General features: G+C 43.7%; 1 protein-coding gene across 1 annotated transcript in view; it reads right to left on the bottom strand.

Moving 5' to 3' along the window:
• Positions 1-25,313, bottom strand: part of b9d1 (B9 protein domain 1) — a 28,649-nt gene extending 3,336 nt beyond the window's left edge. Inside the window, exons 1-5 of the mRNA XM_063059312.1 lie at positions 25,175-25,313; positions 19,828-19,896; positions 4,638-4,749; positions 4,231-4,327; positions 474-536 (exon numbers count right to left, since the gene is read on the bottom strand). Coding sequence (XP_062915382.1) covers positions 474-536; positions 4,231-4,327; positions 4,638-4,749; positions 19,828-19,896; positions 25,175-25,237 — 404 coding nt within the window. The 5' untranslated portion in view covers positions 25,238-25,313. The remainder of the gene's footprint in view (positions 1-473; positions 537-4,230; positions 4,328-4,637; positions 4,750-19,827; positions 19,897-25,174) is intronic.
• Between the last annotated feature and the right edge of the window lie 723 nt (positions 25,314-26,036).

The raw sequence follows: 26,036 nt of genomic DNA, 5'->3' as shown, positions 1-26,036 counted from the left end.
CTGATTAATAATGTGAAAGCACTGGACCAGTGGCATCCTTGTACCATAAGAGCAGGAAATGATGACTGACATACTGAGTACTCACAGCATTTATGGAGAAAGATGAGCTAATGTTTCATTTCAGTGCCTTCATCAGAACTTGTAAGGAAATACAGCAAAGGCCATTTTTCACTTTTATTTGCAATCGCTAGGGTGTTATTCTGGGAGGATGAAGTGGCTTAAAGGAAGACAAAAATAACCTTCAAACTGTTAGAGATCTAATAGTTTTATAAATACATGGAAACTGATGTTGGTGAATTAGCTAAAAGTCATTGCTAACTTTACAATGCCATTCTCTCTCGATAAATAACTTAAAGTAACCAGACTATACTGTATTTTCACTGCTCACACTTCACAATTCAGTATATTCTCCAAACTGCAACATTTGTTTGAGCTCAGCTATCTTGAGCTGCAATATCTAAAAATCTTAATACCTTGTAAATTTTTGCAGTCTTGAGGACGACTCAGGAACAAACATTGGAATGGTTCTCTTGTGCCTAAAAGGGAGGGGGGGGGGAAATAGTTTTCCTAAGTAAATTGTAACTATTTCACAGGAACAATTTTTTTTAAGCGTTTCATTCAGCTTATCTATCAATTCATTGTAGGCATATATCAAATTAGCCATCAAATTTCTTGCAACAATTTAAAACAAAAGGCTTGTCAGCTTCAGCAATATCTGCTCCTCTGGTGCAGATGGGTAATGCAAGAGTGTGAACTGCTCATCTCAAGCTGTTCCTGTACAGTTAAGATGATTGCAGGAACATATCACTGGCATTGGAGAGGGTGCATAGGAAGTTAATGAAAATTATCCCAGGAATGAAAGGGTTACCATACAAAGAGCATTTAATGGCTTTGGGCTTCTGTACTTGCTAAAGGTCAGAAGAATGGGGGGGGGGGGAGAACCTCAATTGAAATCTATTGAATATTGGAAAACCCTACTAGAGTGGATGTGAAGAAGATGTTTCCTATAGTGGGTGTGTCTAAGACCAGAGGGCATAACCTCTATAAAAGGATGTCCCTTTACACCAGGGGTTCACAGACCCCTTGCTAATGGTATTGGTCACGGCATAAAAAAGATTGGGAATTCCTGCTCGAGACAGAGTCTAGGAGGATTTTCTTCAGCCTGTGATGGTGAATCTGGAATTCATACAGCTGTGGAGGCCAAGTCACAGTATATTTAAAGCAGAGGTTGATAGGTTCTTGATGAGTAATGGCATCAAATGCGACAGGGAGAAAGCAGGAGAATGAGGTTGAGAGGCATAATAATAAATGCCATCATGGAATGGCACAGCAGATTTGATGGGAAAATGGCCTAATAATAGTTTATGAAATTGAAGCGAGCAAATAAAATGTAGTAAAACCAAATCATTTTGCAGCCTGTTATACTACAAATGTGCATGACTGTCATGATTGTAACATTATACAACTAAAGAATGCCGAGATAAACTTTATAAGTAACATTTTTGAGACTTACGACTGTCATGGAACACCGCACACTGGTGTAAGATGCGTATGAATAATTTGGAGTATTGCATTGAGCATACTGGTTTTTGTACTTCTTTATGAAATTTCATCTAGATACTTCTCTGTTGGTTTTTTATCTGTCCCTGATTCCAGTGTAATATAGTTATAACTAGTAATTCAGCAAAGGAAACCGACACTGGTAGCTTCCTTGTACTCAGTGGCCACTTTGTTAGGCAGCTCCTGTACCTAACAAAGTGGTTATTGAGTGCTCACTGTCTTCTGCTGCTCTAGCTCACGGTTCAATGTGTGGTATATACAGAGGTGCTCTGCTGCATACCGCTGCTGTAACGCGACATCGTTTGAGTTATTGTCGCCTTCCTTTCAGTCTGACCATTCTCCCCTGACCTCTTTCATTAACAAGGTGCTTTTGTCCAATGGATGTTTTTTGTTTCTTGCGTCATTCTCTGTAAACTCCGGAGACTGTTGTGTGTGAAAATTCCGGGAGATCAGCAATTTCTAAGTTCAAAGTAAATTTATTATTAAAGTACATATATCACCATATACAACCCTGAGATTCATTCTAAGATGCTCAAACCACCCTGTCTAGTACCAACACTCATTCCACAGTCAATGTCACAGATCACATTTCTTCTCCATTCTGATGTTTGGTCTGAACAACAACTGAACCTCTTGACCATATCTGCATGCTTTAATGCACTGAGTTGCTGCCACATGATTGGCAGATTAGATATTTGCCTTAATAGTCATAGTCATAATTTATTGATCCCGGGGGAAATTGGTTTTCGTTACAGTTGCACCATAAATAATAAATAGTAATAGAACCATAAATAGTTAAATAGTAATATGTAAATTATGAAATAAGTCCAGGACCAGCCTATTGGCTCAGGGTGTCTGACCCTCCAAGGGAGGAGTTGTGAAGTTTGACAGTCACAGGCAGGAATGACTTCCTATGACGCTCTGTGTTGCATCTCGGTGGAATGAGTCTCTGGCTGTATGTACTCCTGTGCCCACCCAGTACATTATGTAGTGGATGGGAGACATTGACCAAGATGGCATGCAACTTGGACAGCATCCTCTTTTCAGACACCACCGTCAGAGAGTCCAGTTCCATCCCCACAACATCACTGGCCTTACGAATGAGTTTGTTGATTCTGTTGGTGTCTGCTACACTCAGCCTGCTGCCCCAGTACACAACAGCAAACATGATAGCACTGGCCACCACAGACTCGTAGAACATCCTCAGCATTGTCCGGCAGATGTTAAAGGACCTCAGTCTCCTCAGGAAACAGAGATGGCTCTGACCCTTCTTGTAGACCGTCTCAGTGATCTTTGACCAGTCCAGTTTATTGTCAATTCGTATCCCCAGGTATTTGTAATCCTCCACCATGTCCACACTGACCCCCTGGATGGGAACAGGGGTCACCGGTACCTTAGCTCTCCTCAGGTCTACCACCAGCTCCTTAGTCTTTTTCACATTAAGCTGCAGGTAATTCTGCTCACACCATGTGACAAAGTTTCCTACCGTAGCCCTGTACTCAGCCTCATCTCCCCTGCTGATGCATCCAACTATGGCAGAGTCATCTGAAAACTTATGAAGATGACAAGACTCTGTGCAGTACTTGAAGTCCGAGGTGTAAATGGTGAAGAGAAAGGGAGACAAGGCAGTCCCCTGTGGAGCCCCGGTGCTGCTGATCACAGTGTTGCAAGCACATGTACTGTGGTCTGCCAGTCAGGTAATCAAGAATCCATGACACCAGGAATGCATCCACCTGCATCGCTGTCAGCTTCTCCCCCAGCAGAGCAGGGCGGATGGTGTTGAACGCACTGGAGAAGTCAAAAAACATGACCCTCACAGTGCTCGCTGGCTTGTCCAGGTGGGCGTAGATACGGTTCAGCAGGTAGACGATGGCATCCTCAACTCCTAGTCGGGGCTGGTAGGCGAGCTGGAGGGGATCTAAGTGTGGCCTGACCATAGGCCGGAGCAGCTCCAGAACAAGTCTCTCCAGGGGTCTTCATGACGTGGGAGGTCAATGCCACCCACATAGACTGGGGATCCTCTCTCCGCGGTGCTAAGGCTGTGAGACTGCCCCCAGCTGCTGTGCTTTGTGTTTGCAAACTGAGTAGCGATTTGCCCCACTAATATGATGACCTGAATACCGAGCCTTTGGGCCTACTCCAGACTGCACCATGGATTTGGATCTAAGGACTCAATTTGGTTCAGAATGCTGTTCTTGTTGCTCGCTTCTATAGTTTACATGATTTGTTGTTTTCTCTCTTTGTGCACATTGGAGGTTGGTCTTTATTTTTAAATTGGGTTATTTTGCTTTCCTTGCTTTGCAACTGGCTGTAAACAAACAAATCTCAAGGTTGTATAATTTATACATTCTTTGATAATAAATGTACTGTGACTAATGAGCAAGTGTACCTAATGAACACTGAGTATAACTTTCTAGAGTTTACGATTGAACTTTATGAATGAAGATTTTTGTTTTGGCCAGAGCCACAGCTCTCATCCAAATGCAGCTCCTATAATTTGTGAATGTAACCCCAATCAACCCCATCATGTCATTCATCTACTAAGTCATGTTCTAACAGAACTATTACATCCTAGATTTCATTAGTTTTGAAATGTAACATTTGTTGGGTTTATAAAGCTTTCCAAATTATTTAGTATCCCAAAAAAGCATACTTAAAAAAATGACTTACATTCCAGGAGTCATAGGAACATGAACAGCTCCATAGCCACGGACCACATCATTTCCAAACAGATCAGGCCCATAAACACTTACTACTATCTGAGGCCCTTTGGAAAACAAAGACCGAAATGGATACTCAATAGCTACAAAAGTTTGTGCATAAATTCAATACTTAATGAAGACAAACGAGAAAATCTGCAGATGCTGGAAGTCTGAGCAACATACACAAAATGCTGGAGGAACTCATCAGGCCAGCAGCATCTAGGAAAAGCATACAGTCGATGTTCCGGGCCAAAACCCGAATAGTTTTGTCTTAATGAAAGAAATACTATTTCATGTAATGTGGGAAATATGTAACACTTTTATACATTTTTTAAAGTTATGCAGCTTTGTGTAAACATTTTGAGACATACTTACAACCATATGGGTTGGTGCTCTTGAATGTGATCTCCATGGGAAAATTCCACACAAAGCACTGATTGCAATCCTTACTTTTTGATGTTATTTGGGAAATCCCTTCCTCTAGACCCTAAAAAAATTTCAAAGATAAAAATCATTGCCTAATAAATTAGCAATTGTCATTACATGTTACTCTTTTTCAACAGATGGTTGTATTTTCCATCTATTCTCTTCAGTTGCTGATGTTTTATACCCACCAATAAGCCATTCATCAAAACTACTGGTGAGTTTCCAAACCGCTTACAATGTATTTTGTAATATTGCATCTCAATATATTAAGTGAACCACAGTTTATGAGAGATAGGAGGACAGTAAGTGATCAAATTTTAATTTGGATACTTAATTTGCATTTAATCTTCCAACATTATTTGTACTTTTACTGTTTCTCTAATGCCTTTTAATAAGACCATAAGATATAGGCGCGGAAGTAGGTCATTCGGCCCATCGAGTCTGCTCCGCCATTCAGTCATGGGCTGATCCAACTCTTCCCTTTGATGCCCTGGCTAATCAAGAACCCATCTATCTCTGCCTTAAATACACCCAATGACTTGGCCTCCACAGACTCTTGTGGCAACAAATTCCACAGACAATAAGATAGAAAGAATCATCATTATTATGTGCCGTAGACGATTATGGTCTTCCATCCATCCCTAATCTGTGGGGAAGACCCCTCATCACGTTGCAGTTTCCATTCCTTTCTCTATACATAACCATGATTATTCTTGGCAAATTGTTCTACAGAAGTGGGTTGCAGCTGGCATAGCATCGAAAAAAAAGGGTGAAAGATATTTTTTACTGACAAGGATATGGCTAGGATTAGGAGTCTTAAGTTATAAGGAGAGAATGGCCAGTCTGATATTTCTTTTCCCTGGAGCAAGGAAGTTGAGCAATGTCCTTATGGAGCTTAATAAAATCATGAAGCACTTAAGGAGTAGGTAGACATAGTCCATTTTTCCCAGGAGAGACGTATCTAAATGTAAAGGGCATAGGTTTAACGTAAGAGAGGAAAGATTTAAAGGGCGTGCAAGGGCAAGTTTCTCCCCACATAGAGTTTGGTAGATATATAGAACAAGCTGACAGAGGAGGCTGTAGGGCTTGGTACAATTATAAAGAGATGTGGGCTAAATGCAGGCAGAGGGGATGAGTGGAGATTGGTATCTTGGATAGCACTGACAAGTTGACTGAGTAAAGGTATTAGGAAGGACAAAAGGCTTCAGAGATGTTTACAGATATATCTGGATGAAAAAAAATACATACCTCTGTAGATAAACACATTGACACACTGATGCTGGATTTTTACTGCATTTGTGGCTTGTTATTTACCCATGCAAGATCTACAATGAACTTACTCTTTCCGTGCTAATTTTCAAGATTCTTTTTCCACATAAACTCCTTTTTTCATTTTTTCCAGCATTGGAACATTTGCCAATCAGCTGCAGTATTTTTTTTAAATTACTCTGCTCCCTTGAGTAGCTGGGCTGTTATATTTAGACAGATGTGGATGCAATTTTAAAAGGTAAAAATACCACAGAACCAGTTCTGAACAGACTGTCTCCGACCTGGCCTCCGCCCAGACTTACTGACCTTGGTCCCCAGCCACCCAGATTTGCCTTTCCAGATGCAGATATCTGGACAAACCAACTCTCTGATGCCAGAAATACTCCAGAAGGAGCAAATGGCCTTCAGTGGTGTACCGCAGAAACAGTTCATTGGTGCCAAAGCTTCTTGTGCCAGAGAAATTTAATAATTATTCAAATTGACTTAAATAATTAAAAGTTATTTTCAATTGAATATGTATTAGAATATTAAAGAGTTGAAACACTAAAATAAGAGGAGAAAAACCTATCGAATTTTAAAAGGCATAGATTGAGTGGATGTGGAGATTTTGTGGGGGTGTCTAAGACCAAAGGGTATAGCGTCAGAATAGAGAGATGTTCTTTAGAACAGAGGTGTGGAGGAATTTCTTCAGCTAGAAAGTGGTGAATCTGTGGAATTCATTGCCGCCAATGGCTGGAGGCCAAGTCATTGGGTATATTTGAAGCTGAGGTTGATAGGCTCTTGTATGGGGAAAAGGTAGGAGAATGGGGTTGAGAGGGTTAATAAATCAGCCACAGTGGAATGGTAGAACAGACTTAATGGGCCAAGTGGCCTACTTCTGCTCCTATGTCTTATAGAATGGAAAGACAGAAGCCTGAGATGATTGCTGGACTTAGGATAACTGGTAGGTTTAGCCAAACGTGGGAAGGAATAAGTGGAGGTGGGAGGAAACAGTAGCTAGATAATGGATGGAGGCAGAGGAACATGAAAAATAACCTCATTATATGGTGGTATCTTAGAGAGGTAGGCCTGAAAGAAAAATGGAGGGTTATGTGAGAGGAAGCATCAGATTGATCTTGGAGTAGGTTAACAAGTCAGCAGAACACTATTTGGCCCATATTGTGGGCCTGTATTGCACTGTACTCTTCTATGTCATATAGGCAGAACCTTTTTTTTGAAAGGTTCAGTGATTCTCTTCAATGAGCCATCATACAAAGGAGCAGGATGGGTCAAGCCAATCTCTCTGCCAAGCTGGTTCAATGGCAGGTGCAGCAGTGGAGGGAGAGGTCAGAATCACAGGCGTTTGACCCTGGGCTTGTTTTGAATTTGTGTATTTGGCTGTACAGATACAAGAACTGAGCTACAAAAGCTTGGAGGCAGATACCTGCAGACAATTACACCATTAATTTGTTATTGTCATATGTACCAACATAGTGAAAAGCTTGCCTTAATACTGAGCTATGATCAGGTAAGACAACAACCACACAGAATAAAGTGTAAAAACGACCACAGTAAACAATAAAATGTAAGATCTTAATGAGGTATATCATGAGGTCAGGAGTCCATCTTATTGTACAAGAGATGCGTTCAAGAATCTGCTAACAGTGGGATAGAAGCTGCCCTCGAGCCTGGTGGTCTGTGCTTCCAGGTTTTCATATCTTCTGCCCAATGGGAGAAGGGAGAACAGAATGTCTGGGGTCGGTGGGATTTTTGACAATGCTGGCTGTTTTATGAGGGAGTGAGAACTATAGACAGAATCTATGCAGGTAAGGCTGGTTCCTGTTATGTATTGAGCTGTGTCTACAACACTCTACAGTTTCTTGCAGTCACGTGCGGAGTAGTTGCTATACCAAACTGTGATGCATCCAGACAGTATGCTTCATATTAGCAATAGCGATGGACCAATTGATTTGCAGAAAGAGAGAGCTTCGCACAGGTCGGGGAGAAGAGATTAAAAAAGGAGTGTTTCGCAGGGCTCAGTGCATTAACGGTGGACCAATCAATTCACAATTCATTAGCAAGAGCAAATAAAAGTAAAGCAGGGTCAAAGGAGAGCAGCCACTGTGTGAGTGGACCAGTGTAGGAGTGGGAACTTGAGGCTTTGGCTCAAGAGGCTTCGGCAAGGAGGCACAGGTTAAGTACCAGGTAAGGCTTTTGTAGTGGTTGAATTAAAAAGTCACTAAATTACAGCGACTTAAAGGGATGATGCAGGATCAAGTGCTGTGCTGTAGCTGCATTACGTGGGAGCTGGTGGACCCCATTGTGGTTCCTGGTGACCACATCCGCAGCAAGTGTTGGCTGCTCGAAGAACTCGGGCTCAAGGTTGATGATGTGGAATACGAGTTTCAAAGACTGGCACATCAAGGAGGGAAAGAGTTACCTGAATGCTCTGTTTCAAAGCTGCCTAAATTCGGTCTGTGGTCAGGGGCAAGAGGGTGTGACTGCGAATGAGGCAGGTAGTGGGATCCAAGAAACAGTGCTGGCGGAGCCTCAGCTCTTGAGCTTGTCCAACGTGTCTGAGATTCTTGCTCCCTGTGTGGATGAGAGTGGGGGCTAACTGTAGTTCAGAGAACCATGCAAGTGGGGGAACATAAGAGAAATGTAGTGGTAATTGGGGATAGTATAGTCAGAGGAATAGACAGAGTTCTCCTTCGTGAGGATAGAGCGTCCCAAAGGCTGTGTTGCCTGCCTGATGCCGGGATTCAGGACAACTTATCTGACCAGCAGAGGAATTTGCAGAGGGAGGGGAAAGGTCCAGTTGTCATGGTCCATGCGGGTACAACAATATAGGTAGAACGAGGAAAATGGTTCTGCTAAGGGAATTTGAGCAGCTAGGAACTAAATTAAAAAGCAGAACCAAAAAGGTGGTAATCTCTGGATTACTACCTAAACCATGTACAAATTGGCACAGGGTTAAGAAGAGTAGAGAGTTAAATGTGTGGCTCAAACATTGGTATGGGAGAAGTGGGTTTGAATTCATGGGAAATTGGCACCAGTATTGGGGAAGGAGGGAGCTGTACCAATGGGATGGGCTCCACCTGAACTGTGATGGGACCTGGATCCTAGTGAATTGCATAATTAGGGCTGTGGATAGGGCTTTAAACTAAATAGTGAGGGGGAGGGGGTCAACAGATTAGAGAACTATGGATAAAGTAAAAAAGAAATGTGGATAAAGAAAAAGCAAAAGATAATAAAAGAGAAAAGTAAGAGTGGAGTGAAGAAAAGTCAAGTGCAAAAGAGTAACAGATTGCAAGATTTTAAAAGCACAATGAGTGTAAGAGCACTTTATTTGAATGCCTGTAGTATTCGAAACAAGGGCAGTGAACTCGTGTCACTAATCAGTATAAGGGGGTATGATTTAGTGGCAATTACAGAGAGGTGGTTGCAGGGTGGAGAGGACTGGGAATTAAATATCCATGGATATCAGGTAATACGGAAGGATAAGCAGGAAGGTAAGGGAGGTGGGGTAGTGCTCTTAATTAAAGATGAAATCAGGCCAATAGTGAGAGATGATATAAGATCTAAGGAGCAGAATGTTGAATCCATCTGGGTAGAGATTAGGAATAGTAATGGGGGAAAAAAACTCACTGGTGGGAGTTGTCTATTGGCCACCAAATAATAACATTACAGTGGCACAGGCAATAAACAGAAATATCTGAGGCATGTAAGAATGGAACAGCAGGTATCATGGAGGACTTTAAACTGCACACAGATTGGGTGAATCAAGTTGGTTGAGGCAGCCTTGAGAAGGACTTCATGGAATGCATCTGTAGTCGGTTTCTTGAACAGCATGTTACTGAACCTACAAGGGAATGTGCCTTCTTAGATCTGGTCCTGTGCAATGAGACAGGTAAAATTAGTGACCTTGTAGTTAGGGATTCTCTTGGAAAGGGTAATCACAGTATGACTGAGTTTCTCATACGAATGGAAGGTGCAATAGTTCAGTCTAAAACCAGTGTATTATGCCTAAACAATGAAGACTACAATGGGATGGAGGAGGATTTGGCTAGTGTAGACTGGGAACACAGGCTTTACCCTCCTCTGACCCCAGCCCTTGCGGAGTCTTCACCATCCCCTCTGACCTTCCCCTCTCTGAGGCAGAACGTTCTGTCCTTAGCAAGGGCCTCACTTATGTCCCCCTCTGTCCACACCTCAGTGAGTTCCGTGCCCGCCATGACACTGAACTCTTCTTCCGTTGCCTACATCTCCGAGCCTACTTCTTTGGCAAGGATTCCCCTCCCTCACTGATGACCCCCTTCTCCCGTCTTCAACCCTCCTCCTGGATACCCCACCCGGGCCTTCTACCTGCACTCGATTTTTTCAAGTCCAACTGTCGCCGAGACATCAACCGTCTCAACTTCACCACTCCTGTCTCCTGTTCCAACCTCACTCCCTCTGAACGCACTGCCCTCCACTCTCTCCGCACTAATCCCAACCTCACCATCAAACCCGCAAAGGTGGTGCCGTTGTAGTCTGGCAGACGGACCTCTACCTCACTAAGACCAAACGGCAGCTCTCTGACACCTCCTCTTACTTACCCCTGGAACAGGACTGCAACAAAAAACATCAAACCATTGTCTCCCATACCATCACCGCCCTTATCAACTCCAGAGACCTTCCCGATTCAGCCACCAAACTCAATTCCCACACCCCGCACTGCTCGGTTTTACCTCCTCCCCAAGATCCTCAAGCCTGACTGTCCTGGCAGACCCATAGTTTCTGCCTGCTCCTGCCCCACCAAACTTGTATCTGCCTATCTGGACTCCATTTTGTCACCCATAGTTCAGTCCCTCCCCACCTACATCCAGGATACATCCCATGCCCTCCACCTCTTCAATAACTTCCAGTTCCCTGGTCCCAACTGCTTCATTTTCACTATGAATGTCCAATCCTCATACACTTCCATTCCCCATCAAGAAGGCCTCAAAGCCCTCCGCTACTTTCTGGACAATAGACCTCACCAGTTCCCCACCACCACTACCCTCCTCCAGTTGACGGAACTGGTACTCACACTTAATAACTTCTCTTTTGGCTCTTCCCACTTTCTTCAGGCTAAGGGTGTAGCTATGGGCACTCGCCTGGGCCCCAGCTATGCCTGCCTCTTCATTGGTTATGTGGAACAGTCTGTGCTCCAAACCTATTCTGGTACTGCTCCCCAACTTTTCCTTCGCTACATCGACGACTACATTGGTGCTGCTTCCTGCACCCATGCTGAGCTCGTCAATTTCATCGACTTTACTTCAAACTTCCACCCAGCCCTCAAATTCACTTGGTCTATCTCGGACACTTCTCTCCCCTTTCTCGATCTCTTGGTCTCCATCTCTGGAGACAGACTGTCCACTGACATCTTCTATAAGCCCACTGACTCTCATAACTACCTCGACTATACCTCTTCCCACCCTGCCACATGCAAAAATGCCATTCCCTATTCCCAGTTCCTCTGTCTCCGCCGCATCTGCTCCCAGGATGAGGCTTTTCATTCCAGGACATCGCAAATGTCCTCTTTCTTTAAGGATTGTGGTTTCCCTTCTCCTGTCATCAATGATGCCCTCACCCACATCTCCTCCATTTCCTGCACTTCAGCCCTCACCCCATCCTCCCACCACCACAACAGGGACAGAGTTCCCCTTGCCCTCACCTACCACCACACCAGCCTCTGGATCCAGCACATTATCCTCCGCAACTTCCACCACCTTCAACAGGACCCCACCACTAAGCACATCTTTTCCCTCCACCCTCTCCGCTTTCTGCAGGGATCATTCTCTCCGTGACTCCCTGGTCCACACGTCCCTCCCCACGGATCTCCCACCTGGCACTCATCCATGTAAGCGTAAGTGCTACACCTGTCCCTACACCTCCTCTCTTGCCACCATTCAGGGCCCCAAACAGTCCTTGCAGATGAGGCAACACTTCACTTGCGAGACTGTTGGAGTCATCTACTGCATCTAGTGGTCCCGGTGCGGCCTCCTCTACATCGGTGAAACCTGATGCAGATTGGGGGACCGCTTCATCGAGCACCTCCGCTCCATCCACCACAACAGACAGGATCTCCCAGTAGCCACCCACTTCAACTCTGCTTCACATTCCCATTCGGATATGTCCATACATGGCCTCCTCTACTGCCATGATGAGGCCAAACTCAGGTTGGAGGAGCAACACCTCATATACCGTCTGGGTAGTCTCCAGCCCCTTGGTACGAACACCGAATTCTCCAACTTCTGGTAATTTCCTCCCCCTCCCTTCCCCTATCCCAGTTTCACTCTGCCCCCTCCTCCAGCTGCCTACTACCTCCCTCATGGTTTTGCCTCCTTCTACTACCCATTGTGCTTTCACCTATTCCTTCTTCACCTTTCCTGCCTATCACCTCCCTGCTTCCCCTCCCCCACCCCTTTATCGTTACCCTTACTGGTTTTTCACCTGGAACCTACCAGCCTTCTCCTTCCCACCTTCTTTATAAGGCCTCTGCCCCTTCCCTCTTCAGTCCTGATGAAGGGTTCCAGCCCGAAACTTTGACTGATCATTTCCACGGATGCTGCCCGACCTGCTGAGTTCCTCCAGCGTGTTGTGAGTGTTGCTTTGACTGCAGCATTTGCAGAGAATTTTGTGTATCTGATTACGAGAACCTGCACGCAAGTATGGTCGTAAAATATTTTGAAAGATCTACCTTCTCATTGTTCAGAGCTAGCTGAACTCAAGACTGGACTGTTTTTGGGGACATGACCATTAGAATAATATTTGTTTTGGACAAATAGGTCTGCAGAGAATGCCATGCATGGGGATGCTGAAGACCTATCTGCATAAGAACTGGCATAGTTTCATGTGTTACTGCACTGGATCTACACTGCTTGCACAAATGAGGGATCATAAAGATGAAAAATCCCCAGTCGTGGTAATGAGGTAATGGTCTATATTTAAAAAAAAGTGACATTTTATCTAAACCATGAAAATGAGAAAAAACAACTAATTGTCTTAGGACATCAACACAACAAAAATATAATTATGGGGCCCCTCTACCACCATTTAATAAGATCATGGATTATTGCAACTTTTTTTTTATTACAACACCTCCAAGTTCAATTAAAACTCACTGACATCTAACTACAGAGGAACCGACACTATATTATAGGCATATAAATGATTACAGATTTACTTATCAGAGGAAATTGATATCATTCATTTATGTCAGTGACGCCAATGCAAAGCAACTTAGTTTCTTACCAATATTAAGGTTTACAGAGCAGGTACATCTTTAATATGGACTTGAAGCTGAGCATAATACTGAAGTGAAGTGTCCTAGTTGCATTGCGTAAGGCTAGCATATTTGCAACCTGAATGTCAGCTTTTACAGATTGTTAAACGGTAAGGCACAGGGTGAGAATGAGGTAATTTGGCCTATCAAGTTTGCTCCACCATTTTATCATGGCTGATTTATAATCCCATTCTCCTGCTCTTTCCCCATAACTTTGGACGCTCTTACTAACAAGAATCTATCAACCTCCACTTTAAATATACTCCATGAGCTGGCCTCCACAGTTGTGGCAATGAGTTCCATAGATTCCCTACCCCCTGGCTAAAGAAATTCCTGTGTTCTAAGTCTTTCTACTCTGAGGCTGGGTCCCCTGGTCCTAGACTCTCCAACTATAGGAAAGATCCTTTCCATGTCCACTCTATCTAGGCCTACCAATATTCGACAGGTGAGATTTCCCATTCCCCCTTCCCCACCCCACCACCACTATTCTTCTAAACTCCAGTGACTACAGGCCCAGAGCTATCAAACACTTACTGTTGATCACTTTCAAAATCAATGCCCAAACATGGAAATACACCGTAAGTATCTACAGTGGATTCCTGGTCAAATGTCCATTAGACAGACTGACAAAAACTAAGAATAACTATGGGCACCAAACTGAAGGTCTAACACAGAGGAAAAATAGATTAAATTAAAACCATGTCCTCTATAAATACGTAAGGCACTCTTAAGATATCTTTGAATTTGCAGGGCTGATATCGTATCAGCATAATATAGGAGTAAAAGCATTTAGCTGAGTAATTTTGGAAAGAATTCATCCACCATCGAATAGTTTCGCCAAATAAACCTTCTGAACATAGAAGGCAAGATCTTTCTCAGCGTGTTGGCGCAAAGACTTACAAAGTATCTGAAACAAAACCATTTCATTGATACTTCAATCCAAAAGGCTGGCATAGCAGGCTTCTCGGGATGCCTTGAACGTACCTGCATCATATGGCATCAAATCCAGATGGCTAAGAAGGAAGGAAAGGATCTGCTTGTCTTGTTCCTCAACCTGGCCAACGCCTATGGATCAGTTCCTCATTCCCTACTGCGGACTGCTTTTGAATTCTTTCAGGTGCCTGCAACAATAACAAATCTGGTAAAATACTACTTCCAGGATCTACAAGTTTGTCTCACAACATCAGACTTCACCACAGCGTGGCAACCACTGGAAGTAGGCATCATGGCGGGGTGCACCGTCTCCCCATTGGCCTTCACTATGGCAATGGAGCTCATTATCAGAGCCTCAAAATGGGTTGCGGGAGGAAAAGGGCTTCAGTTTGGTCAACGGTTACCACCAATATGAGCCTATATGGACGATATAGCAATACTGACGACAACTGTCCCCTGCACCAAAGACTTCTGGAAAAGCGTCAAAGCATCACATGGGCGAGGATGAAGATCAAACCCAGCAAGTGGAGAAGCATCTCCATCGTCAAAGGTCAAGTCACAGATCAAAGATTTCATATTGATGGAATATCTGTCCCAACTGTGTCAGAAATGCCAATGAAGAGCCTGGGCTGATGGTATGACGCTAAGCTCAAAGACACCGAGCAGTTTAAACAACTGAAAAAGGCTACCATCATGTACACAGCTCGCATCAATAAGACCTGGCTGCCAGGAAAACTCAAGCTGTGGTGCTTCCAGTTCGGCATACTCCCAAGACTCATGTGGCCTTCAACAGTGTATGAAATCCCCACCAACAAGGTGGAAAAGCTCAAAAGAGTGATCAGCGCACATCTGTAACAGTGCTTAAGTCCTGTTGGACTGTACAGGAACGGCAAATTAGAATTACTAATTGCAAGTCTTGTGGAAGAATTCAAATGCACCAAAGCAAGGTTGGTCATGACCCTCAGTGAATCTGAAGATACTGTTATTCGAATAGCGGCCCCCCATGTGGCAACGGGGAGGAAGTGAACCCCATCTGAAGCTGTTCAGAGTGCTAAGTCTGCTCTTCGCTTCAGGGATGTGGTTGGCCAAGCCCAACTTGGGAGAGCCAGGCTTGGGCTTGTCCCAAAGGCTCCTCAATGGCACAAGGCAACATCAGTGCAGAAGAGATGGCTCATGGTGGAGGAGGTGAGAAGACAGGAGGAGGCAGAGTGACACACCAGGGCCAACTCAATGGCCAAGCAGGACCAATGGACTAATTGGGAGAGCCTGGAAAAGAGGAAGCTCAGCTGGCGTGACATCTGGGAAATGGAGGGATCATCAGAACTAATTATGACCTCCTACCCACACCCCAGAACCTGAACCAGTGGTGGGGAGAAGACCCCGCTTGCTCGCTTTGTCAAGCACCTGGATCACTAAGGCACATTTTAACAGGATGCACCACGAGCCTCAGCCAGGGGCGGTATACTTGGCGGCATAACCAAGTTCTCAGACAGCTGGCATCAATCTTGGAACAGAGGCAAATCACCACAAATGTTCTCCCGCAAACATCGGCAAGAAATGTTCACATCACATGATTTGTACCAGCAGGCCAACCTCCACAGCACCACGTAACAGCAAAAGAGGTAAGCATTCTGCAGGTTGCTCGGGATTGGAAAATGGACGTGGACGTGGACGTGGACTTGGGAAAAAAAGCTTGTGTTTCCCCCAGACATTGCGGCTACAACACTCTGGCCAGACATGGTCCTGTGGTCCACAACAGCCAAGCTGGCATATGTTGTGGAATTGACAGTACCATGGGAAGATGGTGTTGAAGAAGCTTGTGAGAGGAAAAAAACCAAGTACTCTGAACTGGCAACTGAAGCTGCCCAGAACGGCTGGAAGACCAAGATTTTCCCTGTAGAAGTGGGATGCAGGGGATTCGTGGCTACATCTACAACTAGTCTATTGAGGAAGATGGGGGTGAGGGGTTATTCACTCCAACAAGCAATCAAGTCCTTGTCAAATGCAGCAGAAGAAAGCAGTAATTGGATTTGGATTGAAAGGGCAGACAACAACTGGGCTGCAAGATGAAGACAGGAGGGAATGGAACTGAGGGGGGTGTATCTGGGACGCCAGGTAGCACTGTTGAGCCCTCTGGAGACGTCGTGGGCTTATCAACAAAATGTCAAAGAAGGAGGGTGCCCACCTGATGACCCCGATGACGTACCTACCCTCCTTGTCACCACTTCAAGCCCACTGTCAATATCAAGAGTGCCGACTTATCATAGGGATTGAAACATCAATCTAAGACTAAGGAGCTGGTGGTAGATCTGAGGAGGGCTATGGCACTGGTGACCCCTGTTTCCATCCAGGGGGTCAGTGTGGACATGGTGGAGGATTACAAATACCTGGGGATATGAGTTGACAATAAACTGGACTGGTCTAAGAACACTGAGGCTGTCCACAAGAAGGGTCAGAGCCGTCTCTATTTCCTGAGGAGACTGAGGTCCTTTAACATCTGCCGGACGATGCTGAGGATATTCTACGAGTCTGTGGTAGCCAGTGCTATTATGTTTGCTATTGTGTGCTGGGGCAGCAGGTTGAAGGTAGCAGACACCAACAGAATCAACAAACTCATTCGTAAGGCCAGTGATGTTGTGGGGATGGAACTGGACTCTCTGACGGTGGTGTCTGAAAAGAGGATGCTGTCCAAGTTGCATGCCATCTTGGTCAATGTCTCCCATCCACTGCATAACGTACTGGGTGGGCACAGGAGTACATTCAGCCAGAGACTCATTCCACCGATATGCAACACTGAGCGTCACAGGAAGTCATTCCTGCCTGTGGCCCTCAAACTTTACAACTCCTCCCTTGGAGGGTCAGACACCCTGAGCCAATAGGCTGGTCCTGGACTTATTTCCTGGCATAATTTACATATTACTATCTAACTATTTATGGTTTTATTACTATTTAATTATTTATGCTGCAACTGTAACGAAAACCAATTTCCCCCAGGGATCAATAAAGTATGACTATGACTATCAAGTCCTATTAGCTCTACTCCACTGCAGGAAAAATTAATTTTCAAACAAATTAATCTAAAGGATCTGTCAACGTGTAAAGAAGTGCAGCACAAGCATGAGCCTATTAATTTGTTAATATAGTGAATGGTTTCAAAGAACATAAATAAAAATCAATTATCTGTGAAATTCAAGGTCACTTTCAATCGCAGTCAGCTCAACGGAATTTCTGGATTCAAGAATAATTCAAGCTTTTAAAACTCAGAGCATGGTTTCAACTGCATTTTAAACAACGTTCAGGAAAAGCATTTCTAGTTTTTTTTTTGTTTTAACAAAGTAGCTAATAGTTTCTACAAAAATTTGAAAATGTCCCTTCATTGGTCATTGTGTTAACGATGCCATAGATAAGATTCACTAACCAACAGAGTGAGAAACTGAAGTCAATAATTGTAGCTGTTCCCTTCCAAGTTACCCATGTAACTACACCCAGTGGCCACTTTGTACACCTGCTCAATAGTTCTGTGGACTAAAATGCCTTGTCAGGGGAAAATGGCCAGATTGGTTAAAGCAGACAAGAAGGTGACAGTAACTTAAATAATCACACGTTACAACAATAGTGTGCAAACAGCATCTCTGAATGCACAATACATCAGACCTTGAAATAAATGGGCTACGGAACCAGGTGCCACTCCTGTACCGAATAAAGTGGCCAAAGTGTAGTCCCATTTGCCCATTTTTCACATGTACATTCAAACATGCAGTGAAATGTGTCATTTGCAGCCGACACACCCAAGGATGTGCCGGGGGCAGCTCGCAAGTGTCGCCACACACTCTAGCACCAGTGTAGCATGCCTACAATGTTCAACAGAACAACACAAGAGGCAACAACAGCCGCAACACAAGCCCCTTTCCCACTCTCCCACACATCCACCAAGCCCCCGTCACACACAGGCACGCCTTCAACCCAGGTCAAGGTGCCTCCAAACCTCCAGTCCTTGATCCTGGACTTACAGACATTGGGCCTCCAACCACTGATCCCTGGCCTCGACTCAGACATGCCATTTGGGCCTCTACCTCCAGACTCACCAACTTCTGTCTTCAACCTTCGAGCCCTACAGCTCCAGACACACCGAGATCTGGAGTTTAATTTTCACCTTTACTCTCTGGACTTCACTGATCATAGAAACATAGAAACATAGAAAATAGATGCAGGAGTAGGCCATTCGGCCCTTCGAGCCTGCACCACCATTTATTATGATCATGGCTGATCATCCAACTCAGAACCCCGCCCCAGCCTTCCCTCCATACCCCCTGATCCCCGTAGCCACAAGGGCCATATCTAACTCCCTCTTAAATATAGCCAATGAACTGGCCTCAACTGTTTCCTGTGGCAGAGAATTCCACAGATTCACCACTCTCTGTGTGAAGAAGTTTTTCCTAATCTCAGTCCTAAAAGGCTTTGCCTTTATCCTCAAACCGTGACCCCTCGTTCTGGACTTCCCCAACATTGGGAACAATCACTTGGCATCCACTCCAGGATTTGCCAGTCCTGGGTTTGATCATTGTGTCTCTACTTCCGGACTCACAGGGACCTCTGGCCCTGATGACCTGGGGTGCCACTGACCCTCGAGACTCCTAACTGTACAGACCATCGACTCAGAGTTCGCCAACCTGGGGAATGCTGGAGTCCTCAGTGCCTGTCAACTCTGGGATCGCTGACCTCCAACCTGCATTCTGAACACCAGCCCCTGCCCCTGACACTTCATCCCCGTCCCAAAACCAAACCTCACTGTGTCCAAAACCACCCTAACAAAAATAGTAATTCTGAGCCATAACAATGATGGACATCGCTGATTGGAACCATTTTGACCCAAACACTGGCTCCCGCCCTGGTCTCTTCATTTACTCTAATTCTCCATCATCCCTGTTCCTAAACCCCAAATCCTAAAACCATTGCCAAAAAATCTAAAAAAACAACAGAGCCATGGCATCAACAGACATCGCAGTTCAGCCCAATGATGACCAGCATGTTTGGCCTAAATCCCTCTAACCAGGGATTCCTCTTATGCCGTGCACCCCTACAATGAACCAAGGGTCTGTTGACCCCAGGTTGGGGACCCCTGCTCTAAACCTTTTGTATCCATGTACTTATCCAAATATGTTTTAAATATTGTTTTTGTACCTGCCTCAATTAGTTTCTCTGGCAGCTCATTTGACAGATGCACCATCCTCTATGTGAAGAAATTGCTCCTCAGGTCCTTAAACCTATACCCTGTAGCTTTTGGCTCCCTTTCCCAGAGAAAAAGATGGCATGCATTTAAGTTAAATTAACAGTAAACATATAATGAAATTATATTGTTCGAGGAATATTTGGATGGTTGATAAAAATATTCAGACTCTCACTGAAAATAGATTTATGCCACCACTGAAATGACACTTCATTTGAATTTATATTTTAAATTACTGAATTGAAAGAATAGTTTTGCATAACAGCTGAAATTCTACAACATCTGTTTCTGAGAGGCTAGGTTTCAAGCCATGTCACTGTTCAAATACAAAATGTGGAAACTAAAACATTTGAGTTTGCCATTAATAATGGGAACTTCATTTGTCATTTCACTAATCTGAACAAATGCTATTTAATACTTACTGTTGTTGGAGCCCAGTCATGCCCATATACATAGGAATATTTGCAATACAGCTCATCAAATTCGGGAAACTAGGAATAAAAAATTAATGCAAATTTAGATTAAGAATAAATTGGAAAGTATTCAGCTGATAATAGTACACCTTAAAGAACTGATATTTAACAACTAATGCTAGGTCAGTATTCACTGAAATACAATTCTAAATTCTCAGTCTGCACTAGGAAACAGTGTAAAGTTTAATCTTGACCTCAATGTATGGCAGAGTTGCTGTCTTCCGGAAGTAGATTAGCAAGTTCAGCATTGAGTATCACCACATAACATTTTGCAACCAACTCAACACAAAAAAAGTTAATCTCTTCCTTCCCATAAAAGAGAAATACAGCCAGTGGCCACTTTATTTGGCACACCTCTACAACTGCTTATTAATGCAAATATCCAAATCAGCCAATCAGCAACTCAATGCATGGAAGCATGCAGACATGGTCAAGAGGTTCAGTTGTCGTTCAGACCAAACATCAGAATGGGGACGAAATGTGATCTAAGTGACTTTAACCATGGAATGATCATTTGTGCCAGACAGGGCAGAGAATCATGTGAAAATCCAGTTCTCTGGGTGAAAACACCTTGGTAATGAGGTCAGAAGAGAATCTCCAATGATGGATGCTGCCTTTTTTGAGGCATCGCGTTTCAAAGATTTCCTCGATGCTAGGGAGGCTTGTGCCCATTAGGGAGCTGTCTGAATTTATAGCCCTCTGCAGCTTTTTTCCGATCCTGTGCAGTGGCCCCTCCATACCGGACGGTGATGCAACCAGTCAGAATGCTCTTCACGGTTCATCTGTAGACATTTGCTAGAGCTGACTGTGAACTACATTGGCAAGTAAACCACAGAGATTCAGAATTAAAGGTAGGCAATCAAGTTTACAGCACAGAAAGAAGGCCACGTACCCCATTATGTCCATGGCAACTAAAAAGGGAAGCAGAACCGCGACTCTACTATGGGACATGGCACTGTAGCGTCGTGGTTAGCCTGACACTATTACAACTTGGGGCACCAAAGTTTGAAGTACAATTCTGACACCGCCTGCAAGGTACATTCTCCCCATGATCACATGGGCTTCCTCTGGGTACTCTGGTTTCTACCCACATCCCAAAGATTAGTAGGTTAAACGGTCATCGTAAATTCTCTTGTGATTACGGTAGGTCTAAATAGGTGGGTTACTGGGCGGTATAGCTCACTGGGCCGAAAGGGCCTGTTCTGTGCTGTATCTCTAAATTAAGTAAATAAGACTAATCCCACTTCCTTGTTCAGCATCCACAGCCTTGTAGATTAAACTATTGTTCACCTGATTCTGACACTCGTTAAAGTTATTAAGCAGTCCGTTTATTTCCAGCTTGTGATGAATAATATCATCTTTAACTTCCTGCATTCCTTTACCTCATGTTCTGATTTTAATAGTTAACTTAATTATCCAATTGGTTCCTCGCGCTGTATCACATTATAAACCTTGGAAAACCTGTGCAAGAAAGGGCTTTACATAAAGCACTTGGTCCCTTTAATGTCAGATTATTTTGAGTGAAGTACACTCAGTGGCCACTTTATTAGGTACACCTGCCCATAAATGCAAATATCAAATCAATCATGTGGCAGCAACTCAATGCATAAAAGCATGCAGACATGGTCAAGAGGTTCAGTTATTGTTCAGACCAAACATCGGAATGGGCAAGGAATGTGATCTAACTGACCATGACCGTGAAATGATTGTCAGTGCTAGGTGAGGTGGTTTGAGCACCTCAGAAAGTGCTGATCTCCTGGAATTTTCATGCAAGACTGTCTCTGGAGTTTACAGAGAACATTGTGAAATACAAAAGAAAACATCCAGTGAGTAGCAGTTCAGTGGGCAAAAATGCTTTGTTGATGAGAGAGGTCAGAGGAGATTCGCCAGATTAGTTCAGCTGACAGGAAAGCACCAGTAAGCATGCATTACAACAGTGGTGTGCAGAAGAACATCTCTGTATGCACATCATGTTGAACCTTGAAGTGGATGCACTACAGCAACAGCAGACCACTCCTATACCTAAGAACGTGGCCACCGAGTGTACATTTAGAAACCATAGAAACCACAGAAACTACAGCACAGAAACAGGCCTTTTGGCCCTTATTGGCTGTGCCGAACCATTTTCTGCCTAGTCCCACTGACCTGCACACGGACCATATCCCTCCATACACCTCCCATCCACATATCTGTCCAATTTATTCTTAAATGTTAAAAAAGAACCCGCATTTACCACCTCGTCTGGCAGCTCATTCCATACTCCCACCACTCTCTGTGTGAAGAAGCCCCCCCAATGTTCCCTTTAAACTTTTCCTCCCTCACCCTAAACCCATGTCCTGTGGTTTTTTCTCCCCTTGCCTCAGTGGAAAAAGCCTGCTTGCATTCACTCTATCTATACCCATCATAATTTTATATACCTCTATCAAATCTCCCCTCATTCTTCTACACTCCAAGGAATAAAGTCCTAACCTATTCAACCTTTCTCTGTAACTGAGTTTCTCAAGTCCCGGCAACATCCTTGTAAACCTTCTCTGCACTCTTTCAACCTTATTTATATCCTTCCTGTAATTTGGTGACCAAAACTGAACACAATATTCCAGATTCAGCCTCACCAATGCCTTATACAACCTCATCATAACATTCCAGCTCTTATACTCAATACTTTGATTAATAAAGGCCAATGTACCAAAAGCTCTCTTTACAACCCTATCTACCTGTGACGACACTTTTAGGGAATTTTGTATCTGTATTCCCAGATCCCTCTGTTCCACTGCACTCCTCAGTGCCTTACCATTAACCCTGTATGTTCTACCTTGGTTTGTCCTTCCAACGTGCAATACCCCACACTTGTCTGTATTAATCTCCATCTGCCATTTTTTAGCCCATTTTTCCAGCTGGTCCAAGTCCCTCTGTAGGCTCTGAAAACCTTCCTCACTGTCTACTACACCTCCAATCTTTGTATCATCAGCAAACTTGCTGATCCAATTTACCACATTATCATCCAGATCATTGATATAGATGACAAATAACAATGGACCCAGCACTGATCCCTGTGGCACACCTCTAGTCACAGGCCTCCACTCAGAGAAGCAATTCTCTACCACCACTCTCTAGCTTCTTCCATCGAGCCAATGTCTAATCCAATTTACCACCTCTCCATGTATACCTAGCGACTGAATTTTCCTAACTAACCTCCCATGCGGGACCTTGTCAAAGGCCTTACTGAAGTCCATGTAGACAATATCCACTGCCTTCCCTTCATCCACTTTCCTGGTAACCTCCTCGAAAAACTCCAATAGATGGGTCAAACATGACCTACCACGCACAAAGCCATGTTAACTCTCCCTAATAAGTCCCAGTCTATCCAAATGCTTGTAGATTCTGTCTCTTAGTACTCCCTCCAATAACTTACCTACTACCGACGTTAAACTTACTGGCCTATAATTTCCCGGATTACTTTTCGATCCTTTTTTAAACAACGGAAGAACATGAGCCACTCTCCAATCCTCCGGCACCTCACCTGTAGAGAGCAACATTTTAAATATTTCAGCCAGGGCCCCTGCAATTTCAACACTAGTCTCCTTCAAGGTCCGAGGGAACACCCTGTCAGGTCCCGGGGATTTATCCACTTTAATTTTCCTCAAGACAGCAAGGACCTCCTCCTTTTCGATCTGTACAGTTTCCATGATCTCACTACTTGTTTCCCTTAATTCCATAGACTTCATGCCAGTTTCCTTAGTAAACACAGACGCAAAGAAATTTATATAGAACCTCAATACATCTCAAAGTACTTTATGCCAATTAAGTTGTGTTAGAGTGTAGTTGTACAGGGAAACTAGCAGAGTATTGTACATTTCATAAGTAATGGACTGAGTTCTCAGTAAGTTGGATGGAGTATAACACATTTCAGCGAAAGGGGAAAAAGTAGAGGGAGAGTGAGGAGATAAAGGCAGAGAGCAAGAACAAGTGAATCATCTTACAACTGTGTGTCCTGTTCACACCAATGTCACAAGATTGCTGTTAAAATCTTAGCAGAAATTTGTTAAGAATGTTATTGTTATTTATTTATACTTGTATTTGCACAGTTGGTGTTCATTGATCCTGTTTACTGTTACTGTTCTATAGATTTACTAAGTATGCCCGCAGGAAAAAGAGTTGCAGGATTGTATGTGGTGACAGGTACGCACTCTGATAATTAATTTTACTTTGAACGGATAGTCAGAGATCATCTCTTCCCAAAGAGGAGATGCAAAAATCTGGATTTCCCATCCAAAAGATTGCAACAATGCAAATAAATTTAACTTTCAAGACTATGACCTACTGATTTTCACTGAGTCGCTATAACTATCTAAGTGGTCCTTAAGGTTGTCACAACTGGAGGTGGTAGTAGGGATAAGCTCGCACTGCCTATTAAATGCTCCCAATGGCATGCATCTCAAATAGCCTCCCAATGGCGTGCATCTCAAATAGCCTCTCACAACCAAGTCAAGCTCTTGCTTTCATACTTGGCTTAGTTACTAAGCCTAGTTGAACCATTTCTACTGAGAGGAGAAGAGGCAAAGGCAGATTACTGCCACCTTAAAACCAGTTGTTTCGGGCAGATGATTGGATGGCGCGTCATACAAATATAACAAATCCGTCGGGATCACCAGCAGCGGCAACTGATTTGTTAAAATTGGCTGCTACAGAGATTGTTTATTACTCTGCATGGATGTTACCTGACTTGCTGAGTACCTCCAACATTTTGAGTGTGTCATAGCCATTCATTGTAGAGTCCCTTTTAAGCTGGAGACCCCACATACTACAGCAATAAATAACCAGGATTTATTGTGTCCATAACTTAAGCTAAATAATTGCATTCCCAGGATAATGAAAGTAATTCTGATACTGAAACTTTCTACTCTCCATGAAGTAAGCGCGACATTTATAATTTCCAAATGTAAATGTCTCCCTTACTCCAAGGACAGTTCAAATGTTGAAAATCTCAGTTACATTTAATATAACACAAGTTTTCACTTTACAAAGTAACCTTTAAAGAAGAGAATACAGTATATCCAAGTGATACTTGGTGCGATTAGATACATAGATACTCCTGCAAGCTGTTGCCTTGGCGATGGTGTCCGCCAGGCCCAGGCCGCGGAGCTGTCTGGGAATTGTAGTCCATTGGTTGTGCTTGTCACTTACTTACGACGTAACATCAAAGAATGGGAACTACAACTCCCGAGAGCTTTGCGCTTCACGAGCCCAAAACTACGTTACATCAATTCTTTTAAACTTAGACAAAGAGAATACGTACATCTGCGCTCTCGATTTGTCCGTTGACCATTAACAGGAATACAGAAGGTTTTGTGCCCAGCATAATTCGGAATCCCTTTATGGCACAGCCCAGCAGCTCCTCGCTGCTGGCGCCCCGTCTCCAAGCGAACCACCACCTTTGCCACTGCGCATGCGCGCGATTTAATTGCCAGCCTCATGCCCCATCTGCAGTTAAAGTTCAGTAACTTCAGAATACAGTGCAGCCTGCACCGTTTAAGCATCTATTGCCATAAGCATTCTGAAAAATTATAATTCACTGGAGCGTAGGAACTAGAAGGAGGTGTAAATACTTGGCCCATTGAGTCTGCTCTGCTGATCTGATTTTAACCTTATATCCCCATCTAACCATCTGACCTGCATTGACAAGGATGGGATACAGTGAAGTGAGTGGGGAAATGGGACTGAGCCCAGATAGACTCAAGTGTCCTTTTCCCATGCCATAAGGGAAGATCAGATAAGAATCTATCTTCCTCAGCTTCAAAAACACTCAGTCTTTCCTCCATGACACTCAGTCAGGTGGTATCCATCATTAAGGACACTGTTCATACAGGACATGCCCTCTTCTCATTGCTATCATCAGGGAGGAGGCACAGGAGCCTGAAGACAGACACTAACAGTTTTAGGAACTGCTTCTTCCTCTCTGCCATCAGATTTCTGAATGAACAATGAACATTTACGCCACCTCACAATTTTTTCTTTTTTTTTGCTCTCTTTTTGCACTACTTATTTAATTTAATATTAGCTATATATTTTGTATTGTAAATGATAGCTTTTTATTATTATATATTGCATTGTACTGTTCCACAAAACAGCAAATTTCATGACATTCGCCAGTGATATTA

This window comes from Mobula hypostoma, chromosome 9 (genome assembly GCF_963921235.1).
Source record: "Mobula hypostoma chromosome 9, sMobHyp1.1, whole genome shotgun sequence".
In the NCBI taxonomy this organism is placed as follows: domain Eukaryota; kingdom Metazoa; phylum Chordata; class Chondrichthyes; order Myliobatiformes; family Myliobatidae; genus Mobula; species Mobula hypostoma.
Note: the sequence above shows the minus strand (reverse complement) of the source record. Positions and strands in the feature narration are given on the sequence as shown.